The 16,806-nt window shown below is 40.4% G+C and overlaps 1 protein-coding gene across 4 annotated transcripts in view; it reads left to right on the forward strand.

Annotated features, from left to right (window-relative positions):
* The window catches only part of LPAR1 (lysophosphatidic acid receptor 1), an 80,740-nt gene extending 64,443 nt beyond the window's left edge, over window positions 1-16,297 (forward strand). For 3 of the 4 annotated variants that reach the window (XM_084834650.1, XM_084834647.1, XM_084834649.1), the window contains one exon: window positions 11,787-16,295. In XM_084834650.1, coding sequence (XP_084690776.1) covers window positions 11,787-12,088 — 302 coding nt within the window. In that variant the 3' untranslated portion in view covers window positions 12,089-16,295. Of the gene's footprint in view, window positions 1-11,786 lie in introns of all 4 variants that reach the window. The other variant, XM_084834648.1, reaches the window with a different exon arrangement.
* The last annotated feature ends 509 nt before the right edge of the window (window positions 16,298-16,806 follow it).

Genomic DNA, 16,806 nt, shown 5'->3' on the forward strand with positions numbered 1-16,806 from the left:
GAGAGAGAATTTGCTCTTGGCTTCGTGGAATTTGATGTTACACCATTATGCTGATTTCTTGATGTAACAAATTAAATGTGTTATTAGATGACGCTTTCACTGCAAATTAGCCACAATAGGTCCACATTTTTCCATAGAAATTATGTCTGAGCTGATTTAATTAAATTAAGAGTTTTGTTCTGATCTACGTAAGGCAATGAAAAGACTAGCTGCCACCATGATACCCTCTTCCATCTGCGTACTTAATCTTATACTGTCTTTGTTGGTAACCAATTGTTGTGGTTTCCTCATATTTCAAAGCATGTTACAAATCAGCCCTGTAATTTATCATTACTTGCTTTGAGAAAGTAGCAAACAGCAGCTGCTCCTTACAGCACTGTGGTAAGCTCTTGGTGCAATTCTAGGGCAGATGCATTTGGAACATAAATGTTCTCTCTCGCTCTCCCTCCTTGTCTTAAAGAGCTTCGGGACTGAGAACCTGAGCCATGCATGAAGCTGGCATAATGCTAGAAGACGGAGGACATAGGGGCCTGCCATATACTGAGTCAGATCATTGATCCACCTAGCCCAGTATTGTTGACACTGACTGGCAGCAGATCTCCAGGGTTTCAGGCAGGAGTCTTTCCTCACCCATATGTCCCTGGAAATGCTGAGATCGAGCCTGGAGCCTTCTGCACAAAAAGCATGCGCTCTGCCACTGAGCCAGGGCCCCTCCCACGGAAGCAGAGGCATGTCTGAACACAGTTGTGTCTGACCTAGGTGAAAGCAAGTGCAGTTTGCCGCCCAGGTGCTTTGCTGGAGGCTGATGGGAGGGACCATAGCTGAGTGTCAGAGCACATGCATTGCATGCTGAAGGACCCGGGTTCAATCCCTGGCATCTCCACTTAAAGACCCAGATACCATGAAAAGCCCTAAATGGAACTGCCAGTCAGAGCAGACAATACTGGGCTAGGTAGACACATAGTTTGCCCTGGTATAAGGCACTTTCCTTGTTCCCAATGTTCTTGCATAGCAGAGCCCTGTTTATCTAGTGCCCTCCCCAATGGGGGTCTCCTGGTGCCTACATTGTTATCTTTTGGGCACCAGATAAACACTTTTCTTTTCTCCCAGGCATTTTAGTGTTTAGATTTATGTCTGCTTTTATATATTTTATATTTATTCCTCTGCTGTTTTGTTTTGTTTTGTATTTTATTTTATTCTTTTAGCTTTTTGTAATCCACCCAGAGAACATTGTTATTGGACAGATTTCCAACATAACAAATAATACTGTACATATAATGTAGCTAGAGAGCTTGAAGCTGAGACTAGCCAAAACCACCCAGTGAACTGACAGCTTATGTGAGGCTTGAATGGGACTTCACAGCTCACAGCTGTTTCTTTTAGGCTGCAAACCTATGCATACATTCTGGGGAGTAAACCTCATTAAACACAGTGGGACATACTTCCAAGTATACATACATAGGATTGCACTATTTACCACTACATTTCTGTAGCCCTTGTGTAGTGTTCTCTGTGTGCCGCTGTCACGTTTCTTTTTGTAATGGTACAACTTTGGCTCCTAATATTTAAGCTGGGATAGGGCTGGCTGTAAATCTCAGTGTAAGTCAGTATCTGCTTTTGGAGTGCATGCAAATATAACATGAAAGTATTAGTAAAATATGATACTTTAACAACAGAGGAAAATGTAGAAACCCTATGTTTTTAAAAGCATAAAGCAAGAAATGTGGTTTTAATTTGTTCCAGAGCGTAGACTGGTTCAGTTTTGTCACTTGGGGCAGAATCCTTTAGGAAGGTCAATGGTGCAATGTAAACCCCACTGAAATGAATGGGAGCTGTGCAGAAGCATCTCATTCTTTTTTATGGAGAACTTACTGATGGATCATACCCTTGGGCCAGGTTCCTAGGCATGCATTTTTTTATTAAAAAAATGTAATTAATAAAAAAGAGCAGTACTTTATGCTGAACTTTATATGCTGTATGTAAATATTTGGTAGTGAATATATTACTTCACTATTTAAAAAGTTTTTTTCCCCTTTGATGGTCAAAAAAAACAGAGAAATTATAAAACTCTTAAAAGGTCTTAAATTCCTTAAGCATGCACTGAGAAATCCAGCCATGAACACAGTTTGTTCATGAACTATTCAGAGCTTTCGAAGTCTTCATGCCTCAGGTGCCCTCTTGTGGTGAGCCAAAGAGATTGCAATAATATGGTTGCATTGCAGCTTCATAGCTTACATGGAAAAATTTCAAAGACTATATTGTCAAAATAATTCTCCCTTCTTTCAAAGGAATTCTGTTTTGCTTTCAAAATACTTGTAGGCATTCACAGACACTTAGTTATTTTTTCCCTTTAAAGCAAATTTGGCAATTGTTTTTGGTTTTGAATGTATTGGGCACGATCTTGAAAGGTGACTAAACGATTCGACTTGCCTACATTGTGTATTTCCATCAGGGGAAATGTTTTCAAAGGATTGTTGCTTGGTATTTTCTCAGAATAACACACCCATATGTTTAGGCTGCCATTGTCTGCTGTGGGAAACTTCAGCCCTGTCTGTGTATTAAAAAGCAGCTTTAGATTACAACATTTTTAAATGTTGCCATCTTACATAGACATGGTGTTTCCCAAAACAATGCTCAGAATGTGGGAGCCATCAAAAATCAACCTGCTTCATTCAGCTATCAGAAAATTAATGAACCCAATTCAACATTAAAACCTTGAGCGGGGAGAGGATGAATGTTCCCTAATGAATGCCTCATTCTCTTGTTACCAGCCCTTCTTTAATCTGAATCCTTTAATTGTCCTGCCTGATGCCTACAGAGTGACAGTATGTTGTTTGGTTCATGCCATTGGCAAGACATGCTGCACAAATCTCCTTATATTAGTCTTTCATCAACTGCGTTTTTTTTTAGAGCATTTCAGAAAGAAAGAATATCCTCCAATGCAGCCCTCAAGCAAGATATCTTGTATCTAAACATTCTTAATAAATTAGCTGATATTATCCAGATTTATAGGTTGCCATGAGTTATTGTCTTGAGAGTTATGCAACTCTCACTCAAGTTATGGTCTTGCATTTACAATGCAATCATATGCATGTCTATTCAGAAGTAAGCCCTATTGTGTTTAATGGGGTTTACATCCAGGTATACAGGATTGCAGCTGTAGTGACACAAGAACACATGGTTAAAAATAACATCTAACATCCCTTGTGTTGTGTGGCCAAGAACTCTTGTTGTTGTTGTTCAGTCGCAGTCGTGTCCGACGCTTCGTGACCCCATGGACCATAGCATGCCAGGCCTTCCTGTCCTGCGCTCTCTCCCGGAGTGTGCTCAAGTCCATATTCATTGCATCCGTGATGCTATCTAGCCATCTCATCCTCTGCCATCCCCTTCTCCTTTTGCCTTCAATCTTTCCCAGCATCAGGGTCTTTTCCAGTGACTTTTCTCTTTGCATTAGGTGGCCAAAATATTTGAGCCCAAAAAAACTGTAGAACCGCGTTTATCCTGACCTGTGCCATCCACTTTCCCACAAGGCCTGACCTAAAACACTGGATTAAAACTGTTCATACAGCAATTGTAGTACAGTCCTAAGCATATTTACGCAGAAGTTAGCCTCACTGAGTTTAATGAGAAGTGCAATGCAATCTATGCACGCCTACTGGGAAATAATCCCACTAAATTCAGTGGGACAATTGCCGATAACTGAATAGGACCACAGTTTCACTTCTCCTTACAAAAAAAAAGCCTAATGTACTTTTGGGGAGAGGGGTTCATGGCTGTTCCCATTCAATGTGGGCTTCCTGTGTGCTGCCATCGGTGCCATTTCTCTTTCTTCACAACATGATTCCAGCCAATCAGAGATCACATTGTGATATTCTTTTATTTATTATTATTTATGTATTTATTTATTACATTTCTATCCTGCCTTTCTTCCAAGGAGCCCAAGGTGATCCTCCTCCTCCTCTCCATTTTATCCTCACAACAGCCCTGCGAGGTAGGTTAGGCTGAGAGTCAGTGACTGACCTAAAGTCACCCAGTGAGCCTTATGGCTGAGTAGGGTCTTCTGAGTTCAGCACTAACATCTCCACTACGCTGGCTCTCCACAGTGCTACATAGCCAACCATTTGGCGACATGGTGATGTCACTAAGGGCAAACAAACCCCACATTCTGAATGGAGGCGATATATCAGTCTGACTGTCAATGTGTCCCCTCCCCTCTGTTTCTAGTGAGGACAGTACAAGGGCTTTATTTAACTGGAGAGAAGGGAGAGGGAATGTGTGCTGCCCCATCGCTACTGAAAGCAAGGAAACTGCCAACGCAGCAAGGAAGACAGAGAGTGTCAGCCCTGTTGCTTTGGCAGACCAGTGTGTTCCCACCGCATGAACTCTTCCACAAAAAGTAGTCAGAAGGGGTGAGGGGCACTTTTCAGGGAGGCAAAACCATATGTGAACCCACCCCACCCCCCTACTAATACTGATGTTTTCCTTTAGCTTAAATTACTCTGTATTATGTATATCTCCCATTTGAGAGTATTGTAAAGAGTGCAGGCATATCCCTCAAAGAAGGGGAAAACAACAATAGAATACACTTTCTCTGACTAGCAGGCTACTCCTAAAATATCAAATTAAAAGACGTTGTGTAATGTTCTGTGTGGTTGTTCCAGTTACGTTTTAGGTACCAATGTTGGCCAAATGTCTGTTATGGTTCAATGCCATATCTTTTATTTTTTAAATAATATTTGCACTGACCAGCATAGCAGAGCTGTTGTATAATTGATACAAGATGATAAAGACTCAAACGCTTCCTGTTTGTGTTAGGCCTTTGGCAGCCATGAGATTCCATAGGGACTGTTTTCTCCCTTTTGTAGGGGATAAATATTCCAAATTGTCTTGACAACAGCTGGGACTCATTCATACCATTAGTTTCACATATCTTTCTGGTTTTAGATACCATTGAAAATCCTGACAGTCTTCATTTAAAGACTTCCTGTCATCTTTAAAGCTCTCTGTTTATCGAAGTATTTCAGTTCGTTAAACTGAAGAAAGTAAACTCAGTTTTCATGAGTCATAAAGAAATCCACTCCTTAAATTTGATGTGAATTCAGTTTTCCCCACCTGAGACTGAAACAGAAAATGCCACTACACAGCACCCTCAAGTTATGCCATTTTGTCTCCCCATTTTGACACAAATGCTGCCTCGTCCTTCAGAATCAAAGAAGTCAGGTGCTGATAAGGTTTGATTGTTAAATGTATGTGTGAAGCCTAACAGCTCAAGTGTGCATGGTGTTGGCTAAGCCACAGTGTGGACCTTAGGGAAGCATGTGATGTGGTTTGTGCTGAACACAGTGGCACAGTAGGAGGTTATTTTCGGAACACTGTATGAACAAGGTTTCTCTAACAGCACAATCCTATACGTGCATGCATACTCAGAAGTAAGTCCAATTGATTTCAATGAAGCTTACTCCCTGGTAAATTGGATACAGGATTGCAGCCTCAATTAAGATATTCTGTGACCTTGCTCTTCATCCTGTGCTTTCTATATCCTGACCCTTCCATATCTGTTTCTCTGCTAAGCATTCCAAGATGTATCTTCAGTTGCTCCAGTTGCAAAGGACATAAGAGTAATAAGTAACATGGAGAAACTGCAAGTAGGATTTGTGGGAAAACTTCAGATACATTTTTCCCCCAGGTGGCTGAGTATAAGGGTCAATTCACATGACTTTGTATTGACCTAAGGGTCAAGCTCAACCCAAATTGCAGTTGGTATATGAAGAAGCATGTTTCTGATTACTTTACCATGTGCTCAGAGAGCCAGTTACCCCACAATGAGCCAGAGCCACTTGACAGGCAATCTCAGTATAAGGTGAAAGAGTAAGATAAATGACTGAAAATACCAAAAAAGCCGGCCATGCTGGTCCATGGGGAAAAAATCCAACATCCGGGAAAAAATCCAAAATCCACAGTTGGGCAATACCTTTTTTTTATTAAGGTCAACCAAAATGCTACACAAGATTGCACAAGCGTTTAAGGTCTCTGGAACTCAAAATCAGGCTAAGTAGAACAAAAAGCAGGAGATGGAGAGTGAAAGAGAAGCGTCTGCAATTTAGACTCGGTCTCAAAATGGAGATTGCAGACTGAATGAATGAGTCACTGTTAGGTGTTGCAGGTATCAGATTACGCCTAGCATTCTGGGACAAAAAAGCAATGACTGACCCCCATTTCTGAAAACATAAAGACCGGCTGTAGCTCAGATCTGTCTCCTTCTGTCGGCAAAACATAGGTTCCTGGGTGCGCAGAGAGCAAAAATAAAGGGAAACATGACGGACTTTATATTAGCAGAGCCAGATATTAATTTTAGGTGGTACACTAGGTAAAAAAAAAAGTCAATTGAAGCCAAATTGTTACCAATCCAGTTTTTATCTCACCTTTTCTCCAATGCAGCCTTCCCCGACCTTGTGCCCTCTACAAGTCCCATCATCATTGACCATGCTGATTGGGACTGATGGGAGTTGTGGTCTGTCTAAAACATCTGGAGGGCATCAGTTGGGGAAGGCTGCTTTTAGGCTCACATACAGATCTCTTCAGTCCAAGTTTAATCTTGCCGTGCTACACTACACAGCTCCACCAGGTACCTACTCCAGGGCTGAAGCGACTTAGACCACAACTTGGGATATGCAAACATTCACATACCCCAGCCCTTATTATCCCTTATTTAGGTATCTGGAAGTAATGTTGAGGAAAACAAAATAGTTTCCTCAGTATTATAAAAATAATACAGGCCTAGAAGCCAGGAGGTATAATATATTCAGGAGTAACTGAAGTTCTTTTGAATACATCGCCTTTTATCAAAGGCTTGAAACAACTTCCTTTTCCTTCTGCCATGTTCACCTTTTAGCTTTTTATTACTTTGGCATTCTCTGTTCATTCCTTCTAGCTTTGCCCCATTGATTCCTTCTCCAAATGAAACAAACATTTCCCCTTTTTTTAAATTCATGAAAAGTGCTGATCTCTTTTCATGTTCAAGAGAAAGGGAGGAAATATTTTGGAACATCGAGTAGCTTAGAATAGTAGACTCCCAGTGGTGTGTGATTTGGAAGAGGCAGACACATTCCTCTGTCACCAGATAATCTCTTACACATTTCATTTTGCATATGGGGTAATGCTTGGAAGATGCTTCATCTGTTTATTGGAGAACTTTTCAAGTATACTTCCATATATTATTATGAGAATATGTCTCATTGCCATTAGTAGATCTGTTAAAACAGCACAGTTATTTACAGTGGTTTCAAGCTTTGGATTTCAAAGTTCTTATCCTCAGAAAACCCTTTCCACATCAGTTTGTCTGCTCTGTTGATCTGCTGCTGAAAATTCTGAGATGCATTCTAGGGTGCACACTCAGGCCTGATTAAAAGGTGACACTGAGTGTGTAAGAAAAGCTTAACCTATGTAGATAGCTTTGTGTTTAAATGGAGCCCAGAGCACAGCCACTACATCAGAGGTGTTGAATGTCTTTCAGCCCAAGGACCAAATTCCACTTTGGAGATGCTGTTGGGGACTGCATTCCAGGGATGGGCAGGGCCAAAGGCAAAAGGGGCAGGGCCAAAATACAAGCATATTTTCGCTTAAAGCTTTTAGTCCCCAAGCCTTAGGAGAGGCATTTCAGTCTTTTAGAATGGGGAAACTGCACAAAAGCCAGGAAACCATGAAATGACCAGTGGTTGGGGAAAAGAGAGTTGGGCCAGGGAAAACAGACATGGGCATCTGGGAAACCCTGGAGGGCCAGATTAGGACACCATTTGGCCCCTGGGCTTGAGGTTCTGTACCCCTCCACTGCATGTTCAAAGTTAGCATGCTAGTGCTCCCCCTAACCAGACGTCCCTAGTGTGCTAAGGGTGCACGCACAAGAGAAGCAGCCTGGTTTAAACGAGACACTGGGTGCATAGAACCTTATATGGATAAGTTTCTCTTACATGCCCAGTGTCACATTTAAATAAGGCCTTGTGTAGGCCAGACATGTCAGGCCTAGCTGTCACATCATGTAAACTGTGTGCATCCTAGAACATCACCAACAGTCTGCAGGTAGTCTCTTTGCTATTACTGAATTTCTCTTTATGGAACTGTTCTTATTCTAGGAACTACAGCCAGTTCCAGATTTGGGCGGTTCCTGAGCAAAGTGCCTCCTGGTAGGGCCCATTGTCCATCAGTGGGTCCTGGTGGCTTACCTGGCAGAGGCAGTAGCAACCCTTGAGCAGCACCAGGCAGTTACGTTTAGCCACCATTTCAATTCCCAGCAATGTCCCCAACATGGCATAGCTCTTAGGGTGGCCATGTGTCCTCCTTTATAGAAAACAGTCCTCAGTTTGAAGGGATGCCCAATCCAATTCCATTTTAAAGAAAATGAACCATAAGAACTGATGCCCATCAACAGTTAATACCTCAACAGCAGATTGAACAGGCAGGCACTCAGGTCACCTGGTCACAGTCTCACTATGTTGAGATGTACTTTATTTCTATTTAGATTTGAATAATATTTCTAAATTTGTGTCTATACATATAACTTAGCATATGTACATTTTATGCAAATCGGTGTCCTTTTTTTGGTGGTTCATAAGAGGCCACCCTAATTGTAGGTAATTTGAATGGTGACTAGATGCAGCTGCTCAGTGCTGTTTGAAGTGCCAGGCCTGATTTTTTTTTTAAGAGAGGAGGTCCAATGCTGGTGTCAGCAGTGTCCAAGGATGCCAGGTGCTGATGTGGACCTGCTAGGAAGAGTCTGAAACCACTGGTATAAGGCTTCAATGATAATTAAATCAACAAACTACTGTATAACGCCTTATTTTTAAGTATATCTATGCTGGGAGAGATGAAATAGACAACTATTTTAATCCCTTTGGCATTGTTGGTAGATCATGAGTTAATAGTATGCTGGATTCTTCCAAATGCCACGATTACATATATAGTTCATTTCAAGAGGGTTGCACCCTCTGATTTTCAGCCGGTGTGTTCAAAGATCAGAAATATGGCACCTAGCCATGTTCCTCTTGTATCTTTTGCTGTTGTTTAGCTGTTTGATACAACCATTTCCCTAGGGTGCTTAAAAGCTGGATAGCATCATCAAAATAGTCTATGTACTATTACACACCCTCATTGTGGGTGTTTTAAATAGGTAGTAAGAAAGCCAGTAACATGAGGAGACTCTGAGTTGTAGAAATCCACATAGTTATTTGGGGGGAGGGGGGGACAGGGAGAACACCCAAGGCCAAGTAGATCAGCTGGATGATTTTTGCTTGCTTGCTTACTCACGTACCTATAATGAATGGGCCGTCTGTTCAAGATCTTGGAAGGTCAGTCCTCCTTGGTAGAGTTACTCATTTCACGTGGGCATATCTGCAAAAGGGTAATAAAAAGAGAATCTGACTAAAGAAGGGGAGTAAGAGGGTTGTATCCGATGTTAGTCTAACTTGCATTCCATTCATTTCAAAGGGTTGACTCGAAATACGACCAATACTGGATACAAAGCAGAGTACTGCGTTTATTTTTCTCATAATTGTCAGGAAACATGACATAGTGCATCCAATGTTTCATTGAATATATCTTACAAGCTTTCCTTGAATTAAGGCTCTTTCCCACTCCAAGGCTTGCTAATGCTGAGTGGAAGCACAACATTTGGCAACCTCAGGAGTTGCCTATACATGGAAGCCTGACCATTATAATTGGCAGCTTGTAACAACTTGTTCTTTCTCCATCTCAAATTCAGTTCCCCTAGCATAGCCTAGTTTGGGACATTGAAGCATATAGTGCTGAGTGTCCACAGTAGTAACTTCATGTATCAGTGTATTTGGTGTTTGTGCATCAAGGGAATGGTTGTGAACCACACCAATAAAAGAGAATCCAAGTATACCACTCAGTATGTAAAGTTGGGACTTCCGCCCTGCCAGAGCTGGGGAAGCATGTGGCTAGATACTATGGCTAACCTGAATGGCCAGTTTCCCCGTTCAGGTTCAAGTTCTTGCATCAGCTAATCAGAAAACTCTTCAGATGCAGTTTGCTCTGCTGGGTCCAGCTCACAGACCGTATCTTCATTTCTTTTCTTTTACGTGTAAGTGCTTCAGTGCAGAGCAGGGGCAGGCAGCTTGGCACCTGCGGGCACCAATGTGACCCACGGACACTTTTCTTTATGCTTGCCAAGGTGCCCTACCCCTCCCGCTTAAATATAAATAAATAAATTGTGCATTTTCTCCCTCGACAGCTGGGATTGCTGCAAAGCAATATGAGAGCCTCCATCATCATCTTCATCTCCCGTGAATGAATCTGGGCTACACAGTGACTAGCCTTTGTGACTAGCCACACCTCCCATGGCAGCTATTTTGTGGTGGTGGCCACAACAGTATCTCAAATTGCCAAATGTGCCCATGGGCACAAAAAGGTTGTCTACCCCTTCATGTAGAGGAATGCTAGTGCCAACTCATCATTCCTTATTCATATAATAAATACAGTTTCATATTAGCATTTTAAATACTGAATGATATCATGAACTTTACCTTCCAAATGAGGAAAAGGAAGGGATACTTTTAAATAAGCAGAACTGTACTCTCTTTTGTCTATGCTGTGTTATTGCTCAACACACTAAGAGCCTTGCAGTTTGTTACAGTTGAATAGAGTTTAGGGGTGAAAGGAAATAACAGCTATTGAAATGGCATTTTAAGATGCTAAGTATATGTGTCCAATACTTTTCAGTTAAACAGTGGACCTAAAATTAATTCGGAAATCTCACACAGTATTTTCTTTTAGGGTTATTCTTTCCCGCTCTTAATTGTATAAGTCTGAGAGAGAGAAAGGGAAAGACATATTCCCTCTGTTGTGCAATAAATGAACTGATTTATCCTTCTAATGGAAGTTGGAAAATGCCCTCAAGCCAGAATTGCCGTTTTGGTGAAAATATATTTTTTCTTCAGTACAATTTTTTCAGTAAATGTTGCTTTTCTGGTATTTATTCCTCACATCTGTTGTTTTCACCTGTGAAAATAAAACATGCTGTTTCTGGCCAGGATATATGCTTTTGGTTTTATATAGAGTAGAATATTCATTATCTAAATCACAGTTGTGCAATACTCTTGAGTGGCTTGGGAATAAATTACCCTTCTGGCTATAAGACTTTCTCCCAAGCCACCCAGATTACTATTAAAGTTTTGCCTTTTTGGTGTATTGATTCCAAATATAGAGGTGAAGCTGCCAGGTACAAGGTACAGGGCCCTTGGAGTGGTGGTGCCTACTCTGTGGGATTCATTAGCTAGGAAAGCTTGTCAGGCCTCTTCATTCTACATAGGCTTTAGAGAAGTTTGGAAGGCAACCTGCTGGTTGGTCTGCTAAGTTTAGTCCAAGTTCAATTTTGATGTTTTATTCCTTAAAAATTGGGATGGTTTATGTGTGTGAATTCTGCTTTTATGAATTATTATTATTATAAGCTGGCCTTGAGGATCTTCTTGGGGCCAAATAGCAAACTATAAATCTACGGGGGGGGGGGGAGTTTTGAGAGACAGTGTGGCATCAAGATTAGAGTATTAGACTCTGACTCCCTGGTCAGAGGTTCCAGTCCCTGCTTAGTCCTGAAGCTCACTTAGTTACCTTAAACTAATCACTAATCTCTCAGCCTAGCAAACCTCACAAAGTAGTTCTGAGGATAAAATGTGGCAAAACTCAAGCGTACCACTGAGCTCCTTGGAGGAAGTGCGGGATACAAATGTGATAATGTATAGAAAAATAATTATTTATCTCTCTATCCTTTCTAGGTGCTTTTATAATCTGCTGGACTCCAGGGTTAGTCTTGCTCCTGCTTGATGTTTGCTGCCCACAATGCAATGTCCTGGCATATGAGAAGTTCTTCTTGTTGCTTGCTGAATTCAACTCTGCCATGAACCCCATCATCTACTCCTACCGGGACAAGGAAATGAGTGCCACCTTTAAACAAATTCTTTGCTGTCAGCGCAGCGAGAGTGCCAACGGCCCGACAGAAGGCTCTGACCGGTCTGCCTCATCGCTGAATCACACCATCTTGGCTGGAGTACATAGCAATGACCATTCTGTGGTTTGAAAAAGAACTGAATTTTTGTTGCTGTTTTAATTCTCAGCACACGTGAGAATTTAATGCTGGATGGATAACTAGTAATGAAACTATGGACAGCATTGAGGGGTCTTTGAAGCAGAGGAAATAACAAACTTATGAGCTCTTCTTAAATCACTAATGGATGACAGTGTTTTTACTCACCAGTGCCCAGTCCACAAAAACTATCCAGACTAAAAACCTCACTCTTTTTTATCTTCTGTTTTGTGAAAGTAGAAAATGAGCTGCTCACACTGAGAAGCTGATAAACATTTGGAAAAGCCATTTTAAGCTACTCTAACTAGCCTCCATCAGATGACACTTTTGTGATGGTCCTAACTGAAATCATCTCCAGTTAATTAAGCTTAATAACTGCTTCACTGCCTTTTCATTTAAACACGTAGGCTTCTTCCTTTTTAAAAAAAAAAATGCATTTCATTTAATAATAATTTAATAATTATCCCCATCAGCATGCTATGTGATGGACATTTTCTGGGCAAAGAGAGAAGCTGTGTAGCTTCATTTTTATTTACACTACCAATAACAATGAAAAACATTTTCTTTACTAGTAGTACAGATGTCAAGATATTGGTGGGAAATGACTCTTTACCTTGGTTTACTAGTGTTTGGAAGCAGGCACATTGTGTGTGTGCAGATGTGCTTAATTCTCACAATGAAATCAATGGGACTTAAAAGTGTTTGTCTGGCTGGATTGCCGCCCAGATGTTTTAACATTTCTTTAGTAAAGAGTGGAACAAACTATGTAACGTACACAGGAAGTCCCAAGTTTCTCATGGCCAGATCATTAATGTGGGATATAAAGCTCTAAAAGGGCCACCTTTCAATTGGCTAAGGTGAAGCACAATAATGTGTGTTTTAAAAGTGTATTTGTGGTGTTGAGTCTTCCTATTAAAGGGATTTTGCTTTTTGGAAAAGTGTGCTTTTTTAAAAGTAAAACTTCATAAATTTTTAAAGAAATAATTGTCTTCGCCATCTTGCACCAAGTAGGAGATTTTTCTTTTTAATTTTTAATTTTGATTCGCTGGGATACGTTTGCCCAGTTTCAGGGTTTGCCCCAGGTTTTTTGTGGGAGGGTTAGATTTCTCCCCAAAGCTGGGGCATGACTGGGGGGGACAGGTCTGTCCAGTTTCGGGTGGGAGTACTTACCGTACTGATGGGGTCTCTTTTTCTTTTTCTTTTTAAAACATTTTAAAATTTGCTGCCTGTGAGGATTTCACTTTTCACCCACCCAACTGCTCTTTAAAACTAATACTGCAGTGGTCAGAGCCTCGTGTGGCGCAGAGTGGTAGGTGGCAGTATTGCAACTGAAACTCTCCCTATGACCTGAGTTCCATCCCAGCAGAAGTTGGGTCCCAGGTAGCCGGCTCAGGTTGACTCAGCCTTCCATCCTTCCGAGGTCAGTAAAATGAGTACCCAGGTAGTCACGACTGGGGAAGGCAATGGCAAACCACCCCGCTACAGTCTGCCATGAAAACGCCAGCGAAAGCGGCGTCCTCTAGGAGTCAGCAGTGACTCGGTGCTTGCACAGGAGGAACCTTTCCTTTCAGAGCTCTTGCTCTTTCCACCATGCCTTCAGTTTGAAATGCTGGGGGGTCGACAAGGGAAGCCTGCCACCATTGTTACCCTTACAGGCAGAGACTTTTAAATGTGAGAAAAAGGAAGCCTGAAATTAGATGAACCAGTCCAGCCACCTGCAAAATGGCACTTCAGATTTGCCACCTAAGAATAAAGATGTGAAGGCCTGAAAAAAGAACTGGAAAAATTCGAAAACAATTGGGTTTTTTCCCAGAGATTTTTTATTCTAAAAAATTGGAAAATGAACTTTCCAACTTTGGAAAATGAAATATTTTCTTTTAGAATGATGAATGCAGTTATTAAGACAAAGTCTTCATATATTTCCTTCTGGCATTTACTTCCCCCAAATGATTTCTAAAAACTACGCAATAGGAAGACTTTTTATGTAAGACCAGAGATGTAAAATTTCTGGAAATCTTGAAGCAATGGGGAGAATTTTTTTTTTAATCCTCTCTGTAAAGATTCCCAGCATAGCTATTTCTTCCTTATTAAAGTTATTGATCTAATGTATCTTTTAGTGATAGACAGGGATGCTCCAAGTCATGCTCAGTCTGATTTTCTAGGGTTCCTAATTGCACGGAGACCTCTCATGGATAGGAGACGGCTCTCGTCTTCACAGATTCATCCTCCACGAGTACAGAGTGACAAGAGTGACAACGGAAGGGGGCAGAGCTGGACTGCTCCACCTCCTTGCTTTTTAAAACTATACATTTAGATATTGCCTGAACAGGACTACTGTGGTTTCTCCCACCACTGCTACCACTTGAGACAGAATGCATGAATTATCCCTCCTATGCTTTAAAAAAAAAAAACTTTGAGGCTTGAGTCTATGGAACTCAGTGTCATAAATTTCCCAGTTAGATCTTACTGTTAGAGAATGCTGCCTCAAAGTTTTTAGGCACTTTATAAAACCTTTAACTGCTTTAAACCTTTAACCTTTAACTATAAAACCTTTAACTGCTGCCACCAAAAGAAATCCTCTATACCCAAAAAGAAACTCAGTAGCCTGGTTCCTATGGTGTAAGCACTGGATTGACACCACCACTAGAGAAAAACCTTTCAAAAATTAACACGTTTATGGACCAATCCTGTGGATGTTTAGACAGAAAAAAGTCCTACAATTCCCATCATCCCCCAGTCAGCATTGCTGGCTGGAGGGAGGCTGGGAGTTGCAGGTCTTTTTTTCTGTCTAAACATGCATAGGATTGTGCCCTTATTTACAAAACGGGATAAAATGTCACTCTTCAAATAACAGGTTGAGATTGCTTCAGGGTTCTTAAACATGCTAGGTTACCATTCCTAACAGGTAAGAGTAAACTCTCAATTGCTTTTCCTTTAGACCAGATTTCTCTAAATTCCATCCTAATCAATTCCTCACAAACAATAACAGATGCTATATACCAGCCTTCCTCTGCCTCTGCTCTTCCTGCTTCTTCTGGCTTCTTCCCCCTGGTCAGACGTGAAACAGGAACCTAAAATGTAATATGTATTGATTTGCTCTTAAATTATCGTGCTTGGTATATTAAATTTAAAACTATAGGTTACTCAAACAATAATTACAAATTTACTAATTGAGTTTACTTTTAAACATGTTTAATTTTAAAGATAATTTTATAGGCAAACCAAGTTATACATAAAATGCATCTTATGTTCCTAAAGTAACCAAGTAATTTTAGATCTGTAAAGGGTGCCAATATAGTATTGAATATTTTTCGGTTCCCCCCGAAATTTCCGGTTTTCCCCCCAAAAAATGGAAGTCTGGGGGCAATGACTATTTTTTCCTATGGCTTTAATATATTCTAAAATTTTACATCTCTACCTACAAATGCGGTGGCAAATTTGGATTGCCATTTCATCTCAGCTCTAATTTTCGTTAGCATCCTTGTCTCAAGTATAATTTCCACTTTTTACGGGCAATGACATAAATAATCACATTAAAACATGTCAGTATTCTATTCTTACAGTCAGATCTTTAGAAACATGGCTTTAAAGTAAAGGCTTTGTATTCGTAACTAAACTCTTGATGAACATTAAATATAAAGACCTCTATACTGAAGACTGAGAGTGTTGTTGTTTTTTAAGCATTTGGGACCATTGTAATAATAGTGTAGTTGCCACATCAACAGCAAATTTGCAGTCCTTTTCTGTGCTGAGAATTTGCCTATATTGAAAAGAACCCTTGCCCGGAACCCTTGCTTGAAATTGATCTACCATACTAATACTCTGGAATGATGGAGAACAGATTTGAGGTAGTGCCATGTTTGTTTGGGTAGAGTGTGTAGATTTTTAAGAACAATGTATTGCAATGTCAAAAAGGTAAAGAGTACATATAAAGACAGAATATTTAGTGATATGCAAAGTGCTTAGTGAAAGTAAGAGAGAAGTGTGGCTGATCCTAATGGAACGTATCCCAAGACGACCTGCCAGTTAATCAAAGTTCATATGACAACAAATATTTTGTGACTTCCTTATTGAAATTAAAAGCCATGAATCCATTGTTCTTTACTTATGTAACTTGCCTAGTGAAACAGAAATCAGGTTGTTAGAAATTTAAAAGATACCCTACATGCTAAGATACTAATAAAGTTTTCTCAATGAATATATAATACTTGTTTATGTGTGCCTGTCAGCATTCATCAGATCTGTAATATTCTAAAGGAAATGTTATTACAGCAGCTGGGCTTCCTATTATTTTTAGCTTCTTGAAATTACCACCTTCATACATTCTCCAATTTCTAGTGCTTGCTAAGTTAATAAAAGCATCTCACTTCTTTTCTGTTAGATACATTGGTTCAGTTTCATTTTACCCAGGATGTCATAGCGGTAACCTTATTTATACAGCAAACAGTTGCTAGCTTTTGCACTCCATAGCATTTTGCAGTGATGCTATACATGTTTACAAAGGCCTCTTGACTGCAGAAAGATGTCTAAAATGTGATGATTATGTTTCACTAAGGTAGGCCTCGGCTGGGTTTAGAGTGCCCCCACCTGTCTCCACAATGCGGTAGCGAAACCCAGTCTCTCAAAATTCTGCAAAATCTAAATATTATATTAAGCAAATTATTCAACTGCAGGTATGATTGTGCAAATTAATTTTAATGTAAAATGTATAA

Source organism: Heloderma suspectum, chromosome 2 (assembly GCF_057233095.1).
Source record: "Heloderma suspectum isolate Gila_16-S chromosome 2, 16-S_ref, whole genome shotgun sequence".
Classification (NCBI taxonomy): domain Eukaryota; kingdom Metazoa; phylum Chordata; class Lepidosauria; order Squamata; family Helodermatidae; genus Heloderma; species Heloderma suspectum.